Genomic DNA, 20,949 nt, shown 5'->3' on the forward strand with positions numbered 1-20,949 from the left:
CCTGGCTCTGCCTCCCGAGTGCTGGGATTAAAGGCGTGCGCCACCACCGCCTGGCCTGGTCAATTTTATCATAACAACAGAAATGATTCTAGAACAAGTGCTCTCTGTCAGCACAGCAAGGTCTGTGGCTGCTTACCCCAGCACCTGACCTTCTTGCTGCAATTCTGAGATGTGCTCTGTGTTGCCCCCATGGGACTGGGCCCCACTTGTACCTGCTCATCAATGATCTCTTGCCACTTGTCACTGCTTCTGAGGCTTGCAGGCATTACTTCCCAAATAAACATTTCACACCCAAAGCCTTGTTCCTGGTCTATTTCTGGAACAACTCAGCCTGAGATGCTGGGTTAGAGTCTCTGTGATCACATGACCGGCTCTGAGCTGTATAAGAACATTCTCTTTCAATGGCCTGTGGCTCAGAAACAGTCCCTGAGTGTGTCCTTTGGATGCTATGAACTCAATGGCCCATGAATGGGTTCAGTACTGCAGGTCTACATACCTTTGTGGGCTTGATGATACCCTCATTGCGGTTGGGGTCTGTCTCAATGGTGAAGGTGTCCCTGTACTCGCCCTGCATGATGCTGTACTTGGTCATCCGGTTCTGAGGCTCATCTGGGTCCATGACAGACAGAGAGCCCAAGGGGCTACCCACACGGATGTCTTCAGGCACCGCAAATGTGTATGTGGCTGATATGCATAGAGTACCACAATGAGTTAATGAGATGGATAAGACAATTGTCCTTTCATATTATCACACACACACACACACACACACACACACACACACACACACACACACGGAGTGATAGAAATTGGACCAAAGGTCTTACCCAGGCTAGGCAAACACTCTACCTCTGATCTATACCCCTACCATTTGGACTTTTGAGATAGAGGCTTGCTCTGTAGCTCAGGCTGGATTTGAACTTACAATTCTCCTGCTTTTGTCTCTTGTTGCTGGAGGCACAGGCATGTGCTGCCTTATCTGGGTATCATACAATATTTTGCTACAGAAAACAGGCAAGAAACTTATGACCATGGGATTCTGGGTCCCAAGGCAAGGAGGCCTGCTTTTTCTTCTGTCTGTCTGTCCATCCTTCCGTCAACCCACCAAATAGGAACTAAGCTCATTCTGTTCATTCTGTACTTTGGAACATCAATAGACAAGAAAGACAAATCTTGCCTTCAGGAAGCTTATGCCATATACAACAAAGCTACTTCAGAACTAAATAATTTGGGGGGCAACAGAGGCCAGAATTACAACAGGGCTAGAGGGTACCATGAACATCTCCACTCGCTTTTCCTGCCTAATCTCCCCCAGGGCACAGGAAAAGCTCTTGACAGATCGTTTTTAAAGGGAAAATCAATTTGTGGGTAGGTTTACGCCAGGCTTTTGTTGTACTGCTATTTTCTGGGATTTTATAGCTGAGCCCTCATTCTCAGAGGCCAGGTTTCCCAAGCCTATGGGATCTGGGTGAAATTGCCTCTTCCTCACAGTGGGACTTGAAGTACTGTAGTGGCATCAGCAGGGGTATGATTTTCGTCTGGTCTGTGAAGGGACCCATCAGTGGACAGTTGGTTGACTTTGGGAGCAATGTATAAGGATGGAGCAGAGTCTCCATATTCTGGTTTCAGAAGCACCCTGGGAATGTGAGGAGATGTAGAGAGGTTTGGGGTACCCTTTTGAGAGCCCCCAAATCACTGCGTCTGGATTGTCCCGGCTCCCGTCTACTTAAGGCTCTATGGGAGGAGCTTACACTGGGTAAAGATGGGGAAGTTGTCATTGATGTCTTCCAGCGTGATCAGGACAGTGGCTGTGCCTGACTCTCCCTGAAGACCCTGGGCATCTCGCGCTTCCACCACAATCTTATACTCAGCCTGCGTCTCTCTGTCCAAGTTTTTGTCCTTTGTGAAAATGAGTCCTGAAAAAAAAAGTGGCCCAACAGGAATTGTGTTATCTGAGGAGCCTTGAAGAAATCTGGATGCCTAGATCGTTCCTAGAGAAAACACAGGGGACTCCACGATACACCTGAGATTGAGAACTTCAGGACTGTAGCCCACTGCCTCCATACCTTGCCCTGTATGGCTAAAAGCTGGCCAAATGTAGGGTTCAAGTTGTTCCTAGACAGAGAGAGCCTAGTGCTGTGGGATGGTCTGTATGTCAAATGTGTTGCTGATTGGTCAATAAATAAATCACTGATTGGCCTGTGGCCAGGCAGGAAGTATAGGCGGGACAAGGAGGAGAATAGAGCTGGGAAGTGGAAGGCTGAGTTGGGGAGACACTGCCAGCCGCCATCAGGACAAGGAAGATGTAAAGTACCGGTAAGCCACAAGCCACGTGGCAAGGTATAGATTAATAGAAATGGATTAATTTAAGCTGTAAGAACAGTTAACAAGAAGCCTGCCACGGCCATACAGTTTGTAACCAATATAAGTCTCTATGTTTATTTGATCGGGTTTAAGCGGCTTGGGACTGGCGGGTGAGAGAGATTTGTCCTGACTGTGGGCCAGGCAGGAAAACTCTAGCAACACCTTATGTTGAGAAATATAAGGCCAGTTGCAGGCTCACTCTGAGTGATGTCTGCCTTGGTACAAATAGACGTGGTTGTGCCATGTTTTAGTACTGAGAATGCTGTACTTGATTAATGATGTCTGTCTTGACAGATATAGAAGTGGCTACAATTTTTAGTGCTGAGAGAGCTGTGATGGATTAGTGATGTCTATCTTGGTGCACACGGAAGTATCAGTTGCACTGTGTATTTGCTCATCTTCTGGAAGACAGTGGGCCTAGCTTGTCTAACTGGCCTTCTTTCATGCTTCCAAGACTCAATCCTTACAGTTTTTCAAATGTGTTAAACTGAACCAAATTTGGCCTGAGAAGCCTTCTGTACTTTGCAGACTTGAATCCTTCTGTGATGAACTGCAACCTAGTAGTGTGTAAATAAACCAAACCCCTAACTTAGGAGTATGCTCAGCCAATCACAGCAGCTGTGCTTCAGTTAATCATAGGCTGCCACCTGTTCAAAGCTGTTCAAATAAGGCAGACACCCCAGCTGTAACCAACTGAGCTGTTTCTAGACTGCAGGCTTTTTTTTTCTTCTGCACTATAAATATCACCCAACTATGTGGCAGCCCTGGGGTTTCTCTGAACTTGTTTGGCTTCTGGGGTGTTCCAATTTGTGAACTGCTCTTTGCAAAATTAAACTTGATAAAATTTAATTGGTCTAAAGTTTTTCTCTTAACAAGGCACGAAAAATTATGCGGCATGACTGTGTCTGTGCATAATCTAATTCAGATTTCAGAGCTATTGCACAAAGGACTATGAGCATTTCTATTTTCTGGACAAAGGAAGTAAGGCTCATAGATACTAATCGACTTGTCCAAGAACTGTAGAGTTGAGTGGCAGTGCAGGGTTCGAATCTGATGTCTCTCAACATGTACAGAGACCTTCCAACCAGCATTTTTGTTGAGTCCTGGTCTCTGCTTGGGTGAAAAGACCCTGCTTTTCTTTCTGGACTTGAATTCATGCCTTGGGCACCTGTCTGCTCCCTCTCCTAACCTACCCCAACATGTCTTTATGTGTGTTATGTATTCTTCCCTGGATCAATGGCTGGTCCCTCTGCATTGGCACCCGCAATATTCATGTCCCCAAATCTCTCCAAATAGGTACCCGCCCAAAAGGGCTAGTCATACAGACCAGAATTATCAATGGCGAAGTGCTCGCTTCCTTTTAGGATTTGGTACATGACAGTGGCATGGCCAGCCACAGTGGGGTCATCTGCATCCACTGCTGTCACACGGATGATAGAGGTCCCTGTGGAGAGAAAGTTCTGGTGTAGCTGCTCATGAGTGGCCCTCACCACATTCCCTGGTGGGAGTAGGAGACTTTCTGCTGTTCTTTCCATCCAAGCTGGGGGAAGAAAGCTTGCTTTGTGCCAGGGGGGCCATCGTGAGGGTGAAGTACCAGCAATGGTAGGGCCCAGTCAGATCAGCCATGAAGGGTACTAAGAGAACAAGTGGTTTGTGTGTTACAGGAAAAGTGAAGAGGGGAAGATGTTTGGGTTTGAGAGAGAAACTTAGGAGGGTTCTGGATAATTTTGCCTCCTCTGAAGGTGAGAGAATGTAGGACTGGGAAGGGTATTGGGAAGCCTCCAGAGGGGTGGGGACCACATTTCTCAGCCTCTGGAGTTCTATGGTTCCCTCAGAAAAGTCTGGCCCCAGGGCCCTGAGCACAGATCCCGGACACTCTTTTCCTGAACCTTCTGGAAGCAGGATGAGGACAGGCTAGTACTGCCTAAGCCTGCGTCTGGTGTGATGACATAGTCTGGGATCAGGTCAGGGCCCAGACTATCAGGGTGGTCAGCGCTTAGCATATTATGAGGATCAGAACCCATCTATGATGATGGTCAGGGTTTAGTGTGGGACTAGGTCAAAAGTTAGCCTTTAGGGACAAATTTTGAAATCGTGTAAAGAGGCCACACAGCATTACAACCACTTCCTTGACCTGACGGGAGCCTGACTCTAGGCAGTGAGGTGGCTGATGTGAGGAGTGCCTTCAGGCTGGTTTGAGGAGAGGAGGAGAGAGAGGGCAGACTAGGCACATACCCACAGCTGACATCTCCGGCACCGACGCGTTGAACACCTGGCGTGTAAACACAGGCCAGTTGTCATTTATATCATGAACCTTGATGGTGAAGTTGGAAGGCTGTTCCAGGTCTACGTTGGTCTCCTTGTCCACAATGAGGGCAGTAAGGAAGTACTCAGTTTTCTTTTCCCGGTCTAATCTCTCCAAGGCATACACATCTCCTGAGTCAGCTTGGACCCGGAAGATCGTGCCAGCAGACTCTCCTCGGAGCACATACTTGGCATTGTTACGGTTCACGCTGGACTTGATCTGGGAAAGACCAGACAATATGAGCTAGGAATGGGAAGTATGGCTGCTTGCATTTGTGACTGTGCACACACGATTGTGTAGGTTTGTGTGCGTGCATGCGTGCATATGGGGATGTCTGTATGCATGTGTGCATGTTTGTGTATAAGACCATATGTGTAGTGCTGTGTAGGGATCCTAACTGTGACACTAAGGTCTTAAACACGAACTTTTGACGGGTCACCAGTGAGATCTTCTTCACCATGTCACCGCAAGCAGTGATGGGCATTTCTCAGCTGTGCCCAGCGCCTAGAATGGTGCCTAGAACCCAGTGAGGCACTTGCCACTGGGGAATAAAGGTTGTCACTGTCCTTTTGAAGACACTGATTGTTACTATCTCATCTGTAAAATGGAGCTAATTGAATTTCTAAGGTTGATTTGCACTCATGAGTAGAGCCACCCACTTGGAAAGGGGCACCAGAAACCTTGGCTTCCTTTGTTGCCCCATGCAAAAATGGGATACATGCCAGTGATACACTGGAGCTGGCTGATATCAACATGGCTTTGAAGACTTGGCTAGAATTGGAGAATATGTGTGATCTGGGTGTTAAATGTGGCTATATTAAAAATTAAATGATCTGAACATGCAGTGAAATAAGTCATCGTTATGAATAGTTTGTCAACCTAGGACTTGGGCATTTGGAACCAACCTAGGAGACATGCCTCTGGATGTGTCTGTTACAGTTTTTCTAGAGAGCATGAACAGAAATGGGAAGGTCCACGCTGAATGTGGGTGCCATTCATTACCCTATGGACTGGGGTACTGAACTGAATAAAAAAGAGACAGTAAGTGAAGCAGCTGGATCCATCTCTCTCTGCTTCCTGACTGTGGATGCCGCTGCCAACCTCCCCACCATGATGGATTGTACCTTCAAACTGTGAGCCTGATTAAGCCCTCCCTTCCTGAAGCTGCTTTTGTCCAAGTATTTTCTCACAGCAATAGAAGTGTAACTAATAAAAACATGTTAGAGGCAAAGATACTCAGAATTCATGTTTCTAACTATGTTACTGCATTTAATCACATTCTTGAGGTTATTGTGTCTCCTGTGTGAGCATAGTGGCGATACTGAATGGGGTACGGCCACGTACGTAGATACTGAATGGGGTATGGCCACGTACGTCTTGTACTAACTCTGCCTTCAGGGATGCATATCACCAGCCTGAAGGCTGAGTATTTACACTACGAAACTGGCAAGTTCTTCACATCGGCACTTTCCGGGCATAGCCAGTTGTCAGACATTTATCAGCGCAGCGAGCATTGGTCCCAGTAAATTTGCTTTGGGAATGATGCATGAAATATTCTCTGCTTGGCGGTTTACAGCGTGTAATCCGCAGAACGGAGCCCCAGTGAGCTTGTTTAACTCAGGATGTCCTCTACCTCTTAGCTCACTGAGCTGGTTTTCTTTATAACACACGCTACTAGTAGCTTAAGGGAAACCAATGTATGCCAAGCACCTTGTACTAGACATTACTGAGGTGAATGACAGTGATTAACAACAGACCCACAAGCCAAAAGATACTAGAAAGTTCGAGAGGGCTGAATATTCCAGTTTTACAACTAGAGGATAGTATGTCTATAAGATTATGACATTTCATTAGTTCAAAACTAATGAAGGCTAGAATGACAAAAACTGCCATTCCACTTGAAAAAAAAATAGAAATTGGATGACCACAAGGTATCCTAGGTATCAAGCATGCTGTAGGATCCACAGATATCCCAGGTCCCATTCTGGCTCTCAGAACTGAGGCTTACAGTGGTAGGCTGACATTTCTTTCAGGAGCGCAGTGCTTGGGGGGTCAGATGGAGCAACGCTCTTGTGTGCAGGTGTCCGGTAATGATTTGTTAAGGGGAGAGGAGAGCAGAGTGGCCACAAGGTCAAGAATGTTAGCCTCAGGGGAGAAGGAAATTCCAGAAGGGTGTGGACCAATCCCATGAGGTCCCTAGAGCTTAACAGTTGTTCAATAATTGGAGCAATTAGTGAGGGGGTGACAGCTGGAAGGCTACAAAACCAGATGGCAGAGCACAGAGAAGATCCTGGCAGGTGAAAGGGTACAATCATGGAGGGATGACCCTTTCCCTTGAGTAGGCATTGGAGGAGGAAGGCAGGCAGCGGCTGGGACTAGCAGAGATCCTGGAGCAGGGATTGTGGTGTGCAGGGGGCAGGTGGGCCCAATGGGCAGGACAGATAGTGAACAGCTAGACAGGGGCAAGAATCCGTGTTCCAGCTCTGTAACCTGTGGCATGTGGGGGAAGGAGAGGAATAGTTTGACACCCTGTGCAAGGCCCAGGTTAAGCTGAGACACTGGTCTCAATCAGAATCTGCGGATCTTCGTGAAAGGAGTGGAGCAGAAGCAAGTCAACTTGGAGATGAACGGAACAGTGCGGATTTCATGGGTGCCCTTCTCTCCAGTCTGTGTTTTATTCCTGTCCCTCCCATTCCTTTCCCTTCTCTTCCCGTCCCTTCTCTTCCCCGACCCCATGTCTTCCTTGCTTCCTTGCTTCCTTGCTTCCTTCCATCTTTCTTCCTCCCTCCCTTCCTCCCGCCCTCCATCCCTCCTTCCCTTCTCTCTAACCGTATAACCCAGGCTGGCATCAAACTCCCCATCTTCTTGCCTCAGTCTCCATAATACCAGACTTCTAGCATGCACCACCATGCTTGATCCGTTCTTCTTGCCTCAGTCTCCATAGTACCAGACTTCTAGCATGCACCGCCATGCTTGATCCGTTTTATTTAAATAAACATTAGTTTTTACAACTCTTCTTAGACTTAAAGAAACCAAGACACCACCAGTGCACTGAGTTCCTGTGCGCCTGCACCCCTTCACCTCAGCATCACATCTTACATTAGTGTGGTCCCTTATTACAGTAAGGGGATCAAAACAGGTGACGTATTATTGATTAACATACACAGCTTATGCAGTGTATTTCTTTGTTTTTACCTAATATCCATGTCTGTTAGTCACCCCCACCGCACCCCCCACACCCCAAGATGCCTTTCAGGACACCATACAGCATTTAGTTATCATGTTTTCACAGCTTATTTTGGTTGTGACAGTTTCTGGGAATTTTATTAGTTTTGATGACCTTGACAGTTTGGAGGAGTGCTGCTCAGGACTCTCATTAGACATCCTTCCATTTGAACCTCTCTGTTTTTCTCACCACTGAACTGGGGTTATGATTTCGCCCCTCCCCCTTTCTAATACCATTGTGTTTGGATGGAATATCTCAATGCCAACAGCTGCCCTGCCCTGGCAGGCTGCTCCCAGCTGGCTTCTATTGTCCATCTGGGTTTATAAACAAAAGCTCCAGACTTTGACCTCGATAAACACGCACTTCCTTCAGATTGTGTCCTCGGAGTCACAAGAGGACCCTTGGAGTCCCATGTTTGTGTCTCTTGTTTTAAGGAGGGTGGGGATCACATGTGATTGCTCTACTCCTCTAGCCCTGTGCTAGGTACCGAGTAGGTTCTGTCATCACAAGACACAGACCATCAGTCACCCCTCCAAAGCTTATCCTGTTTGTCATTGGCCTCCACTTTCTGATAGCCTTTCCTGAATCAACCTCCAGATTTCTCTCAGGACTAGCCATTCTCCTCGGAGGATGATTCATGGCCAGTTGTCCCATTGGGAAAGCCATAATTGGGCTATGGCATTTCCCTTTATGACACAGGACTCACTGGGTAACTAGATGTGCGTCTTTCCTTCTGCCTGGTCAGGTGGCAGCATTTACATCACCCGGAGAAGAAAGCCATTCTTGGAAGCCAGACCATCCCGGTGCCCAGTCAGCTGGCTGTGGGTGGGGCTGTTAGCAGATACTTCCCAGATGACTCCATCTATTTCATTTAGCTGGAGTCAGGGAGGCAATTCTGGTGCCCGGTCCAGACTTGTGCCTCACATCGAAGGTCCTTTTCAGCCTGTTTCTCTACCACCAGAACACTCCCATCCCTATCGTTTGTGGAGTTCTCTGTTGGATACGTGCTGTTTCTCTAGATCTCAGATTTTTAAACTGCAGTCATCAACTTCCTGTGGGGTCATATGCCTAAATGTAGGAGTTGTGAAAAAATTGACAACACTGAATGATTTTTTGATACACAATGACCAAAAACTAATTCATAATCCAATGTGGGATGGTTTTTCTGGCAATACTTGCCTGTGTTGTGTCATGAAACTTCGCTGCTGCCTTGGTTCTATACACACAACATGTGTACTAGGCATTGTGTGTGGCATCATGTCACATGACACCAGTGAGTGACACCTGAAACACTTGGCTCAGATTTGAGACTACCGTATAGGCCATAGTGATTTTACTATGCATATAAAGCTTTCTGCTCTTATAGAAACTGATAAAAAAGGAGACCTTTATATCCTTATAGGATATAATTATATATATGTATATATATATATATAATTGTAGGAGTTTCATATCTATCTATCTATCTATATGGATATATATCCTTATATAATATTATTTTTGAAATATGGTCCATTGTGTAGCCTTGGCTGTCCAGGACCTCATTATGTAGACCAGGTTGCCCCGAACTCACAGGTATTCACTTGCCTCTGCCTCCTGAGTGCTGGGATTAAAGGTGTGTGCCACCATGCCTTGTAAAACAGACTAATGTTTTTCTGCCATCATTCCTCAGCATATACGAGTCATATGAGTGTGTCTTTGAGTTAGGTTGTGTCAGAAGAGTTAATTTTAAAATTTCTGTTTGAGTTGTTGGCTTCAGTTTCATTAAAAATAGTTGAATTCATTTTATCTTTGAATTAGAACAGAATTTCCAAAATGGTCCTAAACATACTTCTGCCATTTTGCTCTATGTTTTAATGCAAAGCAGTGTTCTTACACGAACTATTATAGAATCAAAATATTGAGCCAGGGTAGCTCATGCCTTTAACACTAGCTCTCTGGAGACAAAGACAGGCAGATTTTCGTGAGCTTGAGGCCATCCTGATCTACACAGTGAGTTCCAGTCCAGTCTGGGCTAAAAGTGAGACCCTGTTAACACACAGATAGACAGACAATAGACCAACACATCTATTCTGAAAAACACTGAATCCAATATGCTTTATGACTATAGTATCAAATATCCATCCAAGGTTTTGTTTTATTTTGTATGTGGGTCCATGTGTATGTGGGGTGGAGGTGGGGGAGTGGATATACATGCACATGTGTGTGCATATGTGTGCAGGACAGAGGACAACGTGGGTGTGTGTTTCTGAGGCATTGTCCACCTTTTGGGGGGTATGAAATTGATCTGTTACTGGCCTGAAGCTTTCCAAGTGGGTTAGGCTGGCTGGCTCCTAAGCCCCAGGGACCTGCCTATCTCTGCCTTCTCAGTGGTACATTGTAAAAAAGTACTACCACACTTAGCTTAAGACCCCATTATTTATGCAAAAATAAATAAGTGCATCAATATCATTATTATGTAAATTTGTTTTAATTATAATATGTGATAAAGTTATATGTATACCAAAGAATTGTCTAAAAGTGAGTTTATGATTTAATATCAGTAAGTGTTTGATTTGTATGCCTATTTTATGTATCTGTATAACCTGTTGTATAAAAATTCCTTAGGCACAGAGAGTTGGCCTCCTCTTGGCCCAGGTAGAGGGTGGTAAATTATTTCTGTAAAGGGCCAGAGAAAACAGTTTTGGCCTTTTGGATTGTATGGTCTTGGTCACAGTTACTCCATGCTGCCATTATAACATGAAAGCAGCCATGGACAATTAGTAACTTAATTCCAACTTAGTTCCAATAAAACTTTATTCATAAAACTGGGCAGAGGGCCATGTTTGGCCTGTAGGCAGACGTCTATAGAGATTACTATCCATGAGAGTGGTGAGCACATTTCTGCCCAGTGCTGTTTTCTTAGCACTCAGTGTAGGGCTTGGAGCTGTTTCTTCTTCCGGAAGTGCATTGACCTGGTTGGTCTTACAGCTGGTGTGTGGATTCAAAGAAGTTGACATGGTGAGATTTCAATGCTGTCAGAAGCTTTCTTCTCCCAGATAGCTCTTAAAATGCTTACTTCATTTACCATGGTCTCCTATTCCTTGTTCTCTCTCTCTCTGTTGTTGATCCAGCTGGGATCTCCCGCTCCCCCAAGCTCTCTTTCCCTCGACCCTCGCCTTTCATTACCCCCACTCATGTCCAGGCTGTTCATGTAGATCTCATTCCATTTCTCATGAGAATAGGAAGAAGCAAAGTGCTAGAGAGGCCCACAGAAATCCACAAAGATACCCACACAACAGACTGCCGGCAATGGTCGAGAGACAGCCCGAACTGACCTACTCTGGTGATGGGATGGCCAAACACCCTAATTGATGTGCTAGAAACCTCATTCAACTACTGAGGGATCTGGATGCAGAGATCCATGACAAGGCCCTGGGTGGATCTCTGGGAGTCCAATTAGTGAGAATGAGGAGGGTTTATATGAGCGAGAATTGTTGAGACCAAGGTTGGATAAAGCACAGGGACAAATAGCCAAATGAATGGAAACACATGAACTATGAACCAATGGCTGAGGGGTCACCAACTGGATCAGGCCCTCTGAATGGGTGAGACAGTTGATTGGCTTGATCTGTTTGGGAGGCATCCAGGCAGTGGGACCAGATCTTGTGCTCATTGCATGAGTTGGCTGTTTGAAACCTGGGGCCTATGCAGGATTGTTTGGCTCGGCCTGGGAGGAGGGGACTAGACCTACCTGGACTGAGTCTACCAGGTTGACCTCAGTCTGTGGCTGTGGAGAAGGCTTTGCCCTGGAGTAGATGGGAATGGGGGGGGGTTGGGGGGAAGGTGAGGGGGATGGGAGGGGGGAGAACAAGGGAATCCGTGGCTGATATGTAGAACTGAATTGTATTGCAAAATAAATTAAAATTAAAAAAAAATGCTTACTTCATTGACCTCTCATTGCGTGCAAAATCCCAATGTGAGGGTTAATCCTTTGAATTAGAGTTGGATGATTTTGATGTCTCTGACAATTTGACATGTGAGAATGTTCATCACTCATCTAGATTGTCTTCAAGATCTTGGAACATGGACTTGTGTGGGTCATATTTTAGAGATGGACTGTCAAGACCTTGACACTACCTCTCCAGAGGACAGACCTGGGTCAAACACCTCATGATAGGGGATTAGTTTAGGCTAGCCCTTGAACTCTTGATCACTCTTGAGCTTTCTGCTTTGGTCTCTTGAATGCTGGGATTACAGGTTTACTCATTATGCTTGATGAAAAGTTTTGTTTTGTTTTGTTTTGTTTTGTTGTTTTTTTGAGACTAAGAGCCTAAAACCAGGGTTGACAAACTGTGGCCTGGGTGATCAGCATTGTCACCTATGTGACTTTGTAGAAGGCCGCTCAGACCTTTCCTGATCTCTCAAGTGGGAACATTGAATGCAGCTTTAGCTGGTTCTTCCCTTAGTCCTGAGCCCTCAGGCCAGGCTGATCTCCTCAGCCTTGGCATAGGGTGGACTTCTTAGTGATTTCTCCTCTGCAGAGCAAAGTGTGAGAGAAAATGAGCCAAGATGCTCACGGCTGCCTCTACCACAGATGCATCCCTCATCACAACCATCATTTCTCTCTTTCACTCTCCTTCATCAGGGCCACCTGCCACCATCACTATCACCACACTTCCATAATCACCACTATTCCCACCTTCTCCATCTCCTTCACTGTCACTACCATCACCATCATTACCATAATCATCACCTCTACCATCTACTCCTTTACCAACCATCACATCCATCTGCACCATTGAATCAACATTACCACTGCTGTCTCTGTAATGGCCTCCACTCTTGTGGTGGTTTGAATAGGAATGTCCCCCAGAGGTTCATACATTTGAATGCTTAGGGAGTAGCATTATAAAGTGTGGCCTTCTTGGAGTAGATGTAGCCTCGTTGGAGGAAGTATGTCACTGGAGTGGGCTTTGGGCTTCAAATGGTCAAGCCGGGCCCAGTGTCTCTCTCTCTCTCTTCCTGCTGTCTGCAGATCCAGATGTAGAACTCTCAGCTATGTCTACAGCACCGTGTCTGCCTGCATGCTACCATACTTCCTACCATGACAGTAATGGACTAAGCCTCTGAACTGTAAGCCAGCCCCAGTTAAATGTTTTCCATGGTAAGAGTTGCTTTGGCCATGGTGTAGGACAACTTTCATCTCCCCTCATTCCCTTCACTAATATTATGGCTTGAAAGTGAAATGACTCCCATAGGCTTATGTGTTTAGACACTTAGTTCTCAGCTGGTAGCACTGTTTTATAAGGTGGTAAAATCTTTAGAAAGAAGAGCCTTGCTGGAGGAAGTGGATCATTAGAGTGGGCCTTGGGGTTTAACAGCCTGGCCCTACATCCTGTCCATTCTCTGCTTCCTGACTTGAGAACACATTGTAACTGTCTTCCTCACATTTGAGCCATCATGCCTTCCCTGATGTGATGGACTATATCCCTTCTGATACTGTGAGTCAAAGTAAACCCTTCTTCCTTTGAGATGCTCTTTGTGGGGTGTGTTGAGGAAAGGATAATCACACCACAATCCACAGACCGAGAGAAGTTAGATAAAGAGGAGCAGTCTATGGGGGAAGCATGGATCTCCCTGGGAAGAGAAATAGAATAGATTTTGTGGGTGGACTGGGGCAGGTGGGGATAGGAACAGGAGCGATCAGGTCATGGAGGGAGGGGTGGAGGGAGAGAGTACTGGGAAAGATGGACTGGAATAGGTGGGCATTTAGGAGGCAATGTGGAAACCTAGTGCAGTGGAAATTTCCTGAAAGCTCTGAGGGTGACCCTAGTAAGGACTCCTAGTAATGGAGGATATGGAGACTGAACTGGCCATCTTCTGTAACCAGGCTAGGCTCCCAGTGGGGGGACATTTACATCAATCCAGCCACAAAACCTATGACCCACAACCAGTCCTGCCTGCAAGATGCGCTGGGGCAATGGTGGCTCAGAGCTTGTGGGAGTGAGCAACCAATGGCTGGTCAAATTGAGGCCCCAGTCATGAGAGGGAGCAGATACAGAGACCCACTGCCAAACACCAGGCAGAGCTCAGGGAACCGTGCAGAAGATGGGGAGGAAAGATTGTAGGAGCCAGAGGGATTGAGGACACCAGGAGAACAAGGTTCACAGAATCAACTAAGCAGGACTCCCAGGGGCTCACAGAGCCTGAATCCACAATCATGGAATCTGCATGGGTCTGCACTAGGTCATCTGCATGCATTCTGTGGTTGTGTAGCTTGGTATTCTTGTGGGACTCCTAACAGTGGGTGTGGGGGTGTCTCTGACTATTTGCCTGCTCGTGGGACCCGTTACCTCCTACTGGGTTGCCTCATCCAGCCTTCATATGGAGGTTTATGACTGGTCTTATTGTATCTTGTGATGTCGTGTTTAGTTGATTTCCCCGGGAGGCCTGCTCTTTTCAGAAGGGAAATGGAAGAGGAGTGGATCTAGGGGAGAGAGGATGGGGAGAGAAGGGGGAGTGAGGATATATTGTATGAGAGAAGAATAAAGAAAGAGAAAAAAGCAGAGAAAGAAATGGGAAAGTAATACAAGTGTCACTGTCACTGCCATGGTCACTAATACCACCACCCATGATCATGAGACTCTGTGGCTCGGCCTGGGGTAAGGCAGTATTTCCTGGTAGAAGTATGTAGCAGAGGAGATGGGTTCACTAATGGCACTTAGGAAGCAAAGGGAGAGAAGAGGGACCAGGGTCCCCATATCTCCTTCAAGGGAACATCCCTAATGACCTAACTTTCTTCTCCTAGGTCTTGCTCTGAAATATTTCACCATCCCCTCGGGGGCCACAACCGTTAGCACATGGTCTTTAGGGGACATTGAAGACTCAAACTATAACATTCCTTTTTAATTAATTAATTTAATTAATGTGGGGTTTTGTGTTTGTGTGTGTGTGCGCGTGCTCATGTGTGCACACGCATCAACCTCAGAGGCAATTTGTGGGAGTCATTTCTCTCATTCTATCATGTGAGTCCTGAGGATTGAGCTCAGGTTGTCAGGTTTGATGGCCAGTGCCTTTGCCCACTGAGTCATCTTTCTGGCCCATAAACAAGCAAACAAAACAAACAAACAAATAAATTTTGTGTGCATATATGTGAGGGCAGGTGTGTGTGTGTTCTCTCCTGCCACATTTGAACTCAAGTAGTCAGACTTGTACAGAACTACCCTGGTCTGTTGACCCATCTTGCCAGCCCCATATGATAACATTCTGGCTCTTACTACCTAGGGCTCATGTTTGTCTCCCAACATTGTGGATTTAACCCATCTGCAAGAGTCCCTACAGTAGCTACAATTCCTTCTTTGCTCACAAGAAATGTCTTCTGAGACTCAAGGAAGCTTCTGAGCCTTTAAAAATAAAAGCCAAGCTACATACTCCAAGATACAATGGGACAGGACAAGCATTCCTGTCCCATAAGGGAGAAAGTGTGATGCTGAGTGTTAATTGCCAACTTGACTGGATCTACAATCACTCATGAGACAAGTTTCTGGGCTCACTTGTGAGGGATTTCTATGTCAGGATAGCCTTTGGGCATGCTTTTGAGGGACTTTCTTGTTTTTAATTGAGAGAGGACTACTCACCCATTGTGAGTGGGACCAGCCCCTGGGCAGAGGTCCAGGATTGTATATAGAAGAGAAAGCGAGCTGAGTAAGCATCCACTGCTTTGTTCTTGACTGGGGATGTAGTAGAACCAGCTGCATTCACCTCCTGCTGCCTTGACTTCCCCTCGATGATGGACTGTACCCTTGAAGCCTGAGCCAAAATAAACCCTTTCTCCCTCAAGTTGCTTTTGTCAGAATACTCCATCACAGAAAACATAAAAGAAACCAAGACAAAAAGGAAGAATTGGACTCAAGTATGATAGAAATCTAGCAAGGAAAACATTGAATCTTAGAGTTCCATTTCTGACATCTTTGACTCCAAGGCATAATGATGTAACATGCAAAGGCCTTAGGCAGCCTGTCCCCTGTGGCCTGTCTGTTTGCAGCCTCCATGGTATCCCCCTTGATCTGGCTCTACTTCTGCGTTTCTGGCATATCTAACTTTTTGGAATCTCTATTAGAGATTCACCTTCATTTTCCCAGATTCGGAGACCATCTTCTCAGGGGATGCCTTCACTGACTCCATAATTGCCATGCTATCTGACCTTCTAGGTTTCCCTTTGAAATTCTGGTAGAAGACTTTGTGACCCCGTAACTGTTACATCTGCATAACCACACACCAACCTCATGATGATGCCCAGGTACAGCACTGGCTGCAGAAATAGCCAGGCCATCTCAGATCATGAGCACAGTGGCCTCTGGGTGTCTGAGGGGTTAAACACAGGGGAAATGATTCCATAGTCAGTCCTGTAAGTGTAGGGACTCTGGAGCTTCTCTTCTCTTTGGACCTGAGATGGGTGGTGTCTTGCTGATTCCTGAGGTACCCTAAGGGGATCTTTCCTATCGTCCTGTTGTAAAGGATTTAGTTTGTTTTTAATGCACTAATTTAAAGGCTCACAACTAAGACCATGCCTTTAATCTCAAAAGACTGTGTATCATTGAGCCTGTGGAAAGGGAGAAGAATGTGGTGGAAACCCATGGCAGAGCCAGTCTATTCACCTCACGGTGTCTGGGAAGCAGAGCATGTGTGTGGGGGGGACTGGAGTCCCAATATCACCTTGGGTGCACACTGCTGATAACCTCCCACTAGGCCCTACTCCCTGTAGCACCACAGGTTGACAACAAATTTAGCACTTGACCTTTGGGAGGCATCTTAAGATCCAACTCAAAAACTCTGTTACCTCCTCATTCAGATTACTGTCACCATACTGTCTCTTCCTTTACCTTCTTCTTTCCTATCACCACCATGATCATTGTTACCACCATCATTACCACTGTGACTACCTCCATAACCTCCTCCCCTTCCCCTTCATGACCATCACTACCATCACAACGATCATCACGACCGTAACGTCCCTTCCCTTCCCTTCTACTCTAACTGTGACGGTCATCGTTACCACTACCACCACCACCTTTACTCGCCACCATCACGGCTGCCACCATTACCACTAACTCCCTCCCTTCCCCTTCACTATGATCATGACAGTTAGTATTACTATCTCACCATCATTATCTTTATTATCACTGACATTACCACCGCCGTTATATTACTGTGACAAGCACCTTATCACCACCACATCATCACCCTTGCTATCACTATCACCGACACAACCACTAACTCCCTCACTTTCTTTGATATCACTGCTATTACCTCTACCACCACCACCACCACCACCACCACCACCACCACCACCACCACCCATCAGCTTCCTCACCTTCCTATTCACCCATCGCGTCTTGTGCCTACTGCCATACCGTGCCTTCCCTCCCGCGAGGGACTCTATCCCTCTGGACAAGTAGGCCAGAATAAACTCTTCCTTTCTTGAGTTGTTTTTGGTCATGATATTTTTGTCACAGCAACAGAAAAGGAACTAATACAACTTCCGTCTTACCATCACTGCCATTATCATCATTACCACCACCATCCTCACTACCATCCCCACCCCAGCCACCGTGACCACTAACCCCCTCCCCTTTATTTTCACTCTCACAATTACTATCACCAAGACTACTACCACTACCATCACCACCGACACCATTATCACCATCACCACCTACTTCATTTCCCCCTCACTATTCCTACTCACCATCCCCATCACTATTACCATCAATATTATCACTTTCCTCTTCCCTATCACAACTACAGCACGGTTGTCATGGTCACCATTATTACCACCATGTTCACCACCTCCACCACCTCCACCTTTGCTGCTGTCACCCTCCAGTGACAAACACCCCTGTATTCATCACTGTCTGTGCTACAGTGGCTGTGACTATGGTCCGGTTGTTGATAACGTCCATCACTCCAGAGCCCAAGGCTTACCTTTCCCACATAGTGGGGCAGTGAGCTGTTTTTCTCTTCATCTATATGCATTTGATTCCAAATCCAGGCTCTCTTCTGGCGCTGGTGGGCGGGCAGCTTGCTGGGGGTGTCTAGCTGGGGAAGGTTAAAGTCTGCCATTGCTGCCACTGCCAGCAGGCCCAAGAGGGTGCCCAAAGCAGCGGCCAGCTCCGTTAGCCTCCGCATCCTTCCAGGAGGAAGTGATCTGAGGAAAGAGGATAGACAACGTCAGGGTAGAGTGGCCACTGTCCTAGGGTATGAGAGGTTCACTCTAGGAACCAAAGTTTCTTTACTGCTCTTCTCCTTTATCTGCCACTCAGTTGACACCAGCAGAACCAGACTCTGGTCTACACGGGGAAGGCGAGCCCAGAGATTCTTTCTCCTTACACCTACATAGACTGGCATGAACGCAGGCACAGGAGTATGAGATCCCCAGGGGACTGGGAAGGACACCTGGCATACCGATGCTCATGCTCGCAAAGCACCCCGGGGGCACTCAGATTATTGCCATTTTACAGATGAGGGAACTGAGGCATAGAGAGGTCATCTTCACCTTTGATTAAATGGTGCAGCTGAGAATGAAGCCTGGACACTGACCACAATCAGTCACCTTCATTGAGAGCTCACTATTGCCTGGCTCTGTTCCAAGAGCTTTGGACACACTATCTCTTCCTCCCAACTCCCAAGGTTGGTGTAATTGTAACTCTCATTTTACAAATGAACTAAGACACATAGACAATTAGTAACCTCCCCAAATCACCCAGACTGTAAGGAACAGAGCCAAGACTTGGACTAAATCTGTGTGGCCCAAAATTCCAGCTCTTTCCTGATGCCTTCCGTGTTCCACCAGCTGCTCTGGGGTAGATTTAAAGGCTCCTCCAAGCATCTCTCCAGCACACTCCAGCCTGAAAGCCCCTCTAGCATTGATATTGCCTTCAGGAATCTCCTAGGAATCCTAAACATCTTAATCGGGGGGTTAGCCCCTCAGTCTAGAACTCACAGGTGATGGCCAGAGGTTAGCCCTTCAGTCTAGAACTCACAGGTGATGGCCAGAGGCTAGCCCCTCAGTCTAGAACTCATAGGTGATGGCCACTTTAGGGGGTGGGTTGGGGTGGGAGTTGAGAGACTGTGTGTACACAGGCTGGTTTCATAATTTGTGGGTCCAATGTAAAATAGAGCCGTAGGTCTTTATTTTTTTTTAAATAAGGAATTTTGAGATAAAGATGGAAGAATTTTAAGTCACAGAGACCCCTTGAAGTGAGGGCCCTGTGCAACTATACAGGCTGTGCACTCTGGAAGGCCACCTGCAGGCTTGGAATGTGGGTCACCTAGAGATCAAATCTCGCCTCTATTCTAAGTTTCAAGAATGGAAAATCTCCCTTGTCTTGTGGTGGTGGAGGCCATGCCTGTGGCCACCCCCCTGGCTTCTCAGCCCTGACCTCCCCTGCCACCCATCCCAGGTCCCTGTGTCACTGACCTGCAGTTCCTAGGATGATATGGAGGAAGAAAATGTGTGCCCGGAGAGAGCTGAGTGCCTTCGGGGAGCTGGAAGGCACGACCTCCTCCCCTACTATTGAGGGAAGGCGTGGGCCCTGTGTATCACAGGAGGTTTGCAAACTCTAGTAACATCATCTCTGGACCATTGGCGCCAGGCTGGCCTCAGCAAGGGCTGGGCTGTCTGTGCTGACCTTAACACCCATGGTTCCTTCCCCTCAGCTCCTCCAAGTCTGTCCTAGAAGGAAGTGGACTCCAGTATCCTAGAATGGAACCCTGGATACAGGTCCTATGTGCCTAGGGGAAGCTCTCTCTCCCCAGACCTTGTCGTCTTATTCAACCATCAACAAAGGGGTCTGCCTAGAACATTTCTGGGGGCCCTTGGAATAAGATGCCAGGCAGGAGGGAGGCAGTGAACAAAGGGTGGGGGAGGGTAGTGGAGGCAGAAGACCGGCCAGGAATCTGGTCCTGACTCAGGGGGGTGTAGTGTGACCCTCTGCCTCTGCCTTACAGGCATACTATGTGAGTCATTTCCTTCTTTGCCCGAAGAAGAACTGCCAGGCACGGGGTTTTCTGTTCCCCTCAAGTAAGAAGTGACTAGGAAATGGAAAAGTAATATAGTAGGAAGTGAAACAGAGAAGGAAGGGAAGAGTTCTCAGGCCTGGGGTAAGCAGAGGACAAGAGCCTAAACTCTGCGCTGCTGAGGGTGATGGCTAGTCCATGGAGCACAGCCTCGAGATGGGAAGACCTGCCCTGGAGCTGTTCCCCACACTGGGACCAACAGGAAGATAAGACAGTGGGAATCCCATTGGGAGACGCAGCTGTGAGGAGGAAGTGGCCATGAGAGACTGGGAGGCCATGGGTAGCCTTTCAGCGATGGTTTTTATTGTATTTTGTGGCACTGGGGTAACCAGGGGCCTCGTGTATGCTAAGCAAGTGCACTATCACTGAGCCACACTTCCAGCCCTTGCAGAAAATTATTTAAGACCATGCCTGAGTGTCAGTTTTTTTTTTTTTTTTTTTTTTTTTTTTTGGTTTTTCGAGACAGGGTTTCTCTGTGTAGCTTTGCGCCTTTCCTGGAACTCGCTTTGGAGACCAGGCTGGCCTCGAACTCACAGAGATCCGCCTGGCTCTGCCTCCCGAGTGCTGGGATTAAAGGCGTGCGCCACCACCGCCCGGCGAGTGTCAGTTTTAAGGAGGCCAAGGGAAGAAGAGGATTTTGGGATGCAGCATCAGCAGGAGTGAAGCACCAATTTAGAAGAGCAGTTACCATGTCTGAGGAAGCAATGATGGCCCCTGGGTCAGGCAGAAATGAGCAGCAAGGGCCAAGGCACTGGAGAGGGGCTACGTCAGTGTGGTAGGTGAATGAGATCCTCCAAATATCCATGTCCTATACACTGGAACCTGAAAGGTCACCTTACACAGCTAAAGGGACTCTGGGCAAATATGCTTAAATGGAGGATCTTGCTTGAGGCTTGAGGTGGGGAGTTGATCCTGGACTACCCAGGATAATCCCAGGGTTTTTTGAAGATAGAGGTAGGAGGGTCAGATTCAAAAGTAAGATGTAGTTAGGCCTGGT

The 20,949-nt window shown here is 47.0% G+C and overlaps 1 protein-coding gene across 1 annotated transcript in view; it reads right to left on the bottom strand.

Annotated features, from left to right (window-relative positions):
* Window positions 1-20,949, bottom strand: part of Cdh5 (cadherin 5) — a 42,827-nt gene that overhangs the window by 13,325 nt on the left and 8,553 nt on the right. The window contains exons 2-6 of the mRNA XM_052728798.1: window positions 17,859-18,081; window positions 4,600-4,888; window positions 3,692-3,808; window positions 1,752-1,916; window positions 497-684 (exon numbers count right to left, since the gene is read on the bottom strand). Coding sequence (XP_052584758.1) covers window positions 497-684; window positions 1,752-1,916; window positions 3,692-3,808; window positions 4,600-4,888; window positions 17,859-18,062 — 963 coding nt within the window. The 5' untranslated portion in view covers window positions 18,063-18,081. The remainder of the gene's footprint in view (window positions 1-496; window positions 685-1,751; window positions 1,917-3,691; window positions 3,809-4,599; window positions 4,889-17,858; window positions 18,082-20,949) is intronic.

This window comes from Peromyscus californicus, unplaced genomic scaffold, assembly GCF_007827085.1.
Source record: "Peromyscus californicus insignis strain IS unplaced genomic scaffold, ASM782708v3 Scaffold_8__1_contigs__length_139910024, whole genome shotgun sequence".
In the NCBI taxonomy this organism is placed as follows: Eukaryota; Metazoa; Chordata; class Mammalia; order Rodentia; family Cricetidae; genus Peromyscus; species Peromyscus californicus.